Source organism: Cherax quadricarinatus, chromosome 38, assembly GCF_038502225.1.
Source record: "Cherax quadricarinatus isolate ZL_2023a chromosome 38, ASM3850222v1, whole genome shotgun sequence".
Taxonomy (NCBI): Eukaryota; Metazoa; Arthropoda; class Malacostraca; order Decapoda; family Parastacidae; genus Cherax; species Cherax quadricarinatus.
Window position 1 is genome coordinate 31,265,962 of NC_091329.1, and position 7,480 is coordinate 31,273,441.

Consider the following 7,480-nt stretch of genomic DNA (forward strand, 5'->3'; position numbering starts at 1 on the left):
GCACAGTTAGGCCAAGCTGTTTACATACATTATTTATTTACTGTTTCACAAGTTGAATTGTTGAATTTACTTGTGTTAACCAAGTGATTTAATTTGTATACTGCACTTTTATTGTGATTTTCATCATCTTTGATTCATGTTAATGTGGGATTTGTGAATTACACCTGAGACTAGGTTAAGTCCTGTAATTATTTGCTGGCATTGTACAGTTGAGTGCTAGATTAAGCTTTCACATCGATACACATTTTTGATTGGGATTTGAGAGCTAACAGTGTACATTTTTGATTCAGAGTAGAGTCAAATTAATAAAGGGAATTGTTAAGCTTGTTGAGAAGCCTTGAGACTCGTTCATTCTCACCTAATACCGTTTGTGCTGTGGGGTGGGCTAACTGAAATACAAATTAGCACCGTGATCTTAACTAAACCGCAACTATGGTAGGTGAAGATGCAGTACCAGCTGTCCCAGCTCTAAGTCAATTAAAGCGGTCTATGGGAGCCTATAAGGGGCGCCTGAGCAAAGCATGTGAGGAGTGTCGTATGGCCAGGCAAGATCAGGACGTAGACTGGGAGGAACTAGAGAGTTGCCTGAAACCTTTGGAGCAAAGACTGGAGGCCTTTGAGAGATCATTTATCCTTTATGAGACAGAGGCCTATACTACAGGTGAGTCTGAATATACGGTCGAAGTAGCACGGACAGACTATGACGAACGAAGGGCAGAGTGTAAAGCAGAGATGAGACTCTGCAGGCAGTTAATAAAGACTTTGAAGGCCGGTACAGCAGGGGCAGCAAATGTTTCAAAGAACACGAACAACAGCACGCCTGTTAATGTGTTGCCCAGATTGCCCCAGTTGAATTTACCAACGTTTGACGGAACCTTAACAGAGTACATTGCTTTCTGGGATCAGTTTAGAGCCCAGATAGATGACAGAAATGATTTGTCAGATGCCGTCAAGTTGCAGTATTTGCGGTCGCAGCTCAAGGGTAAAGCCTTAGATCTGGTCCGGCACTACCCGATTACTGACACTAATTACCAACATGCCAAAGACCAATTAGAAGACATGTTTGGCAACACTGAGGAGATAAAGGTAGCTATACTTTATCGGTTGTTGGATCTAGAGGCTTGCCGACATGACCGTCAAAGTCTAGAGAAGTTCCGTATTGAGGTTATGAGCTTGACCAATAGTTTCAGAGATTTGCATGATGAGAATGATTCAAAATGGATCCTTAGCCAGGTGATTCAGAGGAAACTGGCTAGCACGACAGTGCATGAGTTACACTTAAAACATCGGACGAATAGGTTCACGATAAACCAAATTGTTGAAGGGTTAGGGGATCTCGTATCTCACCTGAGCATAGGTCAGGGGGAGAAATTACCTACCAAGGAGAAGTCGGTCGACTTCCCCAGACATTCGAGAGATAGACCTAAACCACCTCCCACTAAAGTAGGCACGTATTATGCCCAGGGCGAGCCCTCCACCCACAGGGCCAAGGGAGAAGCCACCAAAGCGGCCAGTATGAGACGGTGCGTGTTTTGTGATGAAGAACACGCTAGTTCAGGGTGTTCAAGCTTCACCACCTATAACCAAAGGGTTCAACGGCTAAGAGAGTTGAGACTTTGTTTCAAGTGTTGTGGAGAACATTTTGCCAGGGACTGTAACATCATGCTCAGGGAGTGTCGGGGCTGCCGGAAGGGAAAGCACCACAGTGCACTGTGTCCTAATGATGCCGGATTAGCACAAGTTAAGGAGAGCAAACCGCAAGAAAGGGCGGAGAGCAAGAACAAGTCAGAAGTGGCGATGAGTGTGGTGAGTACGGCACCGAGAATTTGTTCTGGTGAGCAGTTTCAAGGCTCGGTGGCCTTGCCCACCATAATGGCGGTGGTCGCGAACGGGAAGAAGTCTGAAACAACCCGTTTGTTCTTCGACAGTGGGGCACAGAGATCCTTCATAGCGGAGAGTCTAGCCACTAGGTTGAAGCTGGAGACAGTTGGTAAAGTTGACATGAAGGTGGAAGGGTTTGGTGGGGAAGTCCCACGCAGGTCTTATCCAGTAGTGAATGTGACGGTCAGGTTAGCCGGGCATCGACGGGAAATTTCAGCCTTGATGGTGAAGAGGCTGCCCAATATCATTACCACTAGGGGACTGGCTGCAGCAGTCAAACGTTTGAGGGAGTTGGGTGTGAAGCTAGCAGAACCAGACATTGCTACAGACAATGTTAGTAATGTAGGCATCTTGGTAGGAGGGGATTACCTAGACGAGTTCGTGTCTACGAGAAGGGTTATCAAAGAAGGTGTGGGCCTGTACAGGACTCCAGCGGGGTACATCGTAGGAGGCAGACTACCAGCTCACTTCCCTGCGACCCCGGGAAAGGAGGGCTCTGGTATTACAGCGACTGAGGCTGTACTGGTGATGCGGATTGGTGTGCACGAAGGCCTGTCAGAGGCGCAAGTTGGCATATCCGACAGTGAGCCGGTCCATAAACTATGGGACCTGGATGTAGTAGGGATTAAAGGAGACCAGCCGCCCCCCGAACACGAAGAGACATATCGAGATTACTTGAACCATGTGCAGTTCAGGGACGGACAGTATTGGGTGCGACTCCCATGGAAACCGGGCCACCCAACGCTGCCCACTAATTTCAAGAGGGCACGTGGTCAGTTGAATTCATTGGTGAACAGCCTGACCAAGAAGGGTCTGGTGGGGAAATATGATGATATTATCAAGGAACAGCTGGCCCTTGGGTTCATCGAGAAAGTGCCCAATGCCAGCCCTGGGGAAAACACCCATTATCTTCCACACATGGCAGTCACCAAGGAGTCGGTAACCACTCCCATCAGAGTAGTCTTCAACTGCAGCTCGCAGGCGAGTCCCCGAGAGCCATCGTTGAACGACTGTCTGCTCACAGGGCCCTCCCTGACGCAGAAATTAGCAGATGTGTTGTTGAGATTCAGGACGGAACAGTACGCCTATGCGGCAGACATTAGCAAAGCCTTCCTACGTATTGGGTTGCAGCCACAGGATAGGGACTACACAAGGTTCTTGTGGTTGGCTAACAGGGAGATGCCCAAGCAAGGGTATGATACCTATAGATTCAGGGCAGTGTTGTTTGGTGCCACTAGTTCACCATTCCTATTACAGGCTACCATAGACTACCACCTTGTGAACTGTAACAGCCCGCTTAAAGAATTACTGAAGACCCTATTTTATGTAGACAACATGCAGGGTACCACCTCAGATGAAAGGCTGTTGATGGATATTTACCGAGAGTCTAATCAGGAGATGCTCTCGGCTAACATGCCATTGAGAGAATGGGTGACAAACAATCCAACGTTGCGGGGCATGGTGGAACGTGACTATACTGGCTACTCAGTGCCTGAGGTAACATCGGTGTTGGGACTGGAGTGGGAAATCAAGGAAGACAGACTTAGGCTAAAGAGGAAGCCTGATGGGGAAGGGAAGCTGACCAGGAGGTCTTTGCTGAGCAAAGTGCAGACTGCCTTCGATCCTTTGGGTTTGTTGACACCCATCACCATTCGAGGGAGGATGCTAGTACAACAGACCTGGGAGCTGAACCTAGGTTGGGACGACCCACTGCCAGAAACAGTCTGCCAGGAGTGGGATCTGGTTAACAAAGACCTAGCGGAATTGCACGAGTTCACATTCCCCAGGTCCATCGGGTGCACCGGGCGGGATTATGACTTGCACGTCTTCTGTGACGCCTCCTCCAGGGCCTATGGGGCAGTAGCGTATTTGGTGGCCGGGGACCAAGTCAATCTGGTCACCAGTCGTGCGCGGGTGATACCCCTGAAGGATTGCTCGATCCCAAAGCTAGAGCTCACGGCGATGTTGCTGGGAGCAAGACTGGGTAAGTACGTAGAGGAGGTGTTAAGTAATCTGAGGGTGACACACACCTATGTATGGACAGACTCGGAGGTGGCCTTACAGTGGGTCCAGAATGACAGGTCTAAGCTCCCCTATGTCAGGAATCGGGTAAAGGAGATACGGGAACTACAGTCAACGTCAACAATTCTGTATGTGCCTACAGATCAAAACCCAGCCGACCTGATAAGCCGAGGGGTGACACACAGAAAGTTGAGTAAAAGCGAGCTTTGGTTCAAAGGCCCAGACTGGTTACCGGCAAGGGATTGCTGGCCGGAGCAGAAATTCGTGGAGACAATCAGCAGCATAGTACATTTTGCGGGGGAACACGACACTGAATTATTTGACCCCAGGCGCTACTCCTCGTGGAGAAAACTTATAGGAGTCACAGAAATGGTATTTCGATTCGTGAGGAAGCTGCATGACAAGGTAAGCCAGGGTCGACAGTTGTCTCTAGTGGGTCCCAGAGAATATTGGATAAGGCAGTACCAAAGGGGGAGGTTTCCAGGAGTGCTGGAAGTACTTGCGACCCGGCAGCAGGTTATGGCGTCAGGACGCGTGTCCAACGATGACGACTCAGGGAACAGCAAATTGGTTCACTCATTGGGATTGTTCCTAGATCATGCGGGGCTAATAAGATGCAGGGGAAGAATACAAAACTCTGAGCTCAGCTATGGGGCCAAACATCCCGTGCTGCTGGGAAAGGAGGGATGGGCGACAGAGCTATTGATACAAGATGCCCATCAGAGGACCTTACATGGGGGGTTTGGAGATACCCTCACCTGCCTACGTCAGAATTACTGGGTACTGAAGGGTCGAGCTGCCGTCAAAAGGGTGCTAAAGAGTTGCACGGTCTGCCGGCGGTACGATGGGAGGACCCTACCCTACCCAGGTCCACCACCGCTGCCTCAGGAGCGGGTACATAGTGACAGGCCCTTTGAGACCGTAGGAATAGACTATACGGGGGCTATCACATTGAAGAACCCAGGAGACGTTAAGGAGGGCCCTCAGAAAGTATATGTCTGCCTGTTTACTTGTGCTACTACTCGAGCGGTGCATTTGGAGTTGGCAGAAGATATGACAACAGAGACTTTCGTGAAGTTGTTCAGGAGGTTTACTGCCAGATTCTCGTGCCCGCGATTGATTATCTCGGACAATGGCACAAGCTTTAGGGCGGCCGATAAAGTTTTCAGGAATCTTAGGGACAACGGAGAAGTACGAGAACACCTGAAGAGAATAGAGTGCGAGTGGAGGTTCATAGCTCCCAGGGCACCCTGGCAAGGGGGATTCTATGAACGCATGGTGGGCACAGTCAAAAGGTGCATTCGGAAGGTCTTACACGGCAGGAGGGTGAGCTGTGATGAACTGAGGACAGTGTTAGTTGAGATAGAGGCAAGAGTTAATAACAGGCCTCTGACCTACGTACAAAATGGGATTGACGAGCAAGAAGCTCTCACCCCCAATCACATGCTGTTTGGAAGAAGGATTGAGCCCTTCCCCGCAATTTTGAGTCAGTCTTCCAAGGAGCTGGATTATTATGGGCCAGATGGTCCCCCCATCAATGAAGAACTGCACAGGAGTCACAACAGACTGGTGAACATCCTGGACAAATGGAACCAGGTGTGGCGCAGGGATTACTTGACAACCTTGCGGGAACATTTCTATGGTGCCGACCCCGAGGCGAATAAGATGATGCTAAGTGAAGGGGACCTGGTGCTGGTAGAATCCGAGGCGCCGAGGGCATACTGGCCTCTTGGCCTGGTAGTGTCAACCCACCCAGACAAGGCTGGGCGGTTGAGAATGGTGAAAGTGAGAATGAACGGTGTCGAGACTATAAGACCCATCAACAGGCTTTTGCCTCTCGAGGTCCACACGGTGGGACCGGGACATGAGAAATCAGACCAGAGGTTGAGCGAGCTGAGCGGCCGGACGACCCGTCGAACGGCGCTCGAGTCCAGGGCCCACTGGGGGGGCCTGCGGGAGGCAGACTTGATCTAGACTTAGCGCCTACCTTCGCCGGCGGGAGGATGTGGAAATTTATTTGGTCCAAATAGTTCCACAGCTCAGATCCAGCATGAGCGTATGGCCGTCTGAGCCGAGCGGCCCCTTAAACCCTCCCAAACAAGGCATTCTCTGGTTGGCGGTTGTTGGTAAGCTTATTTAATTTATAGATTTACTCTTCAGGGAAGGAGTAGGTAGTAATACTGGTAGTACACTCATATTAGGTTTACTAAGGCATCTGTAGATAATGATAGAGTAGACCTAAGACCTTAACATAGGTAGTAATAGGCCGATAATGTAGGCAAACACTAGGATAAGTTAGCTAGGGAGAACTGGCAGCCCTAGCTTGATTGGCGGGGCGCAGGTCACAAAGACAGAATAGCGTCCTTCTTACGATAGACTTCGACTGGACAAGACGTGCCGTGAACATCAGGCGGCGCCCCCACGTGTCTTCACATCTGAGACCTGGGGAAATCTGGTAGAGACACCTCGATGTACCGTAGATGATCTCCTCCATCAGCCCATACAGTAAGACGAGATATTCACCTTTTCCCGTAGGATCTGGCCAGTGATTTAGGAGATTGTGAGTTGAGTTAACTGAGGGCTCGGCGTGCTACAGAGAGAGTATGCCCAGTAAGTACCAGCGTCTCAGAGTCGTCTGAAGCTAGCGTCTGAGTCTGCATAGTTATACTAGGGGATACATACCCTCTTGGATATAGGAATTTCTGAGGTGCAGGCAGGACGCTAATAACGATTGAATATTGCAGGATTTAATGCTCCCGGTTGCACGTGGTTCCTAAGGGGAAGTCCAAAGGGGCTAAAGCTAGGCTTAGGAAGTTGAAGATCAGGATATATGCTGCAACACCAAGTAAGTTAGTCCTTTATACGTGCATGCATGCAAAGTTTCTTGCAATACCAATCATTTGTGAAAATCTGTCCTATAAGCCACTTGTGAGGCTGAGGTACCCACCTCAGAACTCGGTGTCAACAGAGTTTGCCAGGGTAGGCGACTCACTTGGAGGCAGTCCACACAAATTTTCACACCTTCGCAAAAATAGACAACGTGAAAAGTCGTGTCTTCCCCACCACAAAACCCACACCCGCCTCCCTCCACGACTCTTCTGGATCGTAGTATTGCCCCTGACGGCAATATACCATGTAAAAAATGAAACATGACTTCACGCACCCTAGGCCGTAATTTCAACTTGCTAAATCGGAGCCATATATTTTCCCACGAGTACATGGGGAACAAACCTACTGGAGCTGCGCACGTACCCCCTAGTAACCTACTTAAAACCCTTATGCGAATGTTCCTCCGTTCCTTTACCATCAACAAAGCTCGTAGTACAATCTCACATTCCCTTAACTCCATTCTCCTATACCACTTTTGCACCCTCGTATATACTTGGTCCATATTTCCCGCCATCGCACCCACACGCCAAACCTCCCACTTTAGAAAAACACATTTCACCCTACGCTTTAAGTCCAACAATCCTAAACCTCCTCGACGTACAGGTAACATAACAACCTCACGTTTTAACCAATCACACCTCGATCCCCACAGAAAGGTAAATACTCTTCTCAATATTCCATTGATCGC

General features: G+C 49.4%; 1 protein-coding gene across 1 annotated transcript; it reads left to right on the top strand.

The window, feature by feature from the left end:
- Positions 1-249: 249 nt before the first annotated feature.
- On the top strand, positions 250-6,780 carry LOC138853747 (uncharacterized). The gene is made up of 2 exons (XM_070092221.1): positions 250-6,513; positions 6,648-6,780. Exon 1 carries the CDS (start codon positions 433-435, stop codon positions 5,875-5,877), a length of 5,445 nt encoding a protein of 1,814 aa, XP_069948322.1. The 5' UTR covers positions 250-432; the 3' UTR covers positions 5,878-6,513; positions 6,648-6,780.
- Positions 6,781-7,480: the final 700 nt, after the last annotated feature.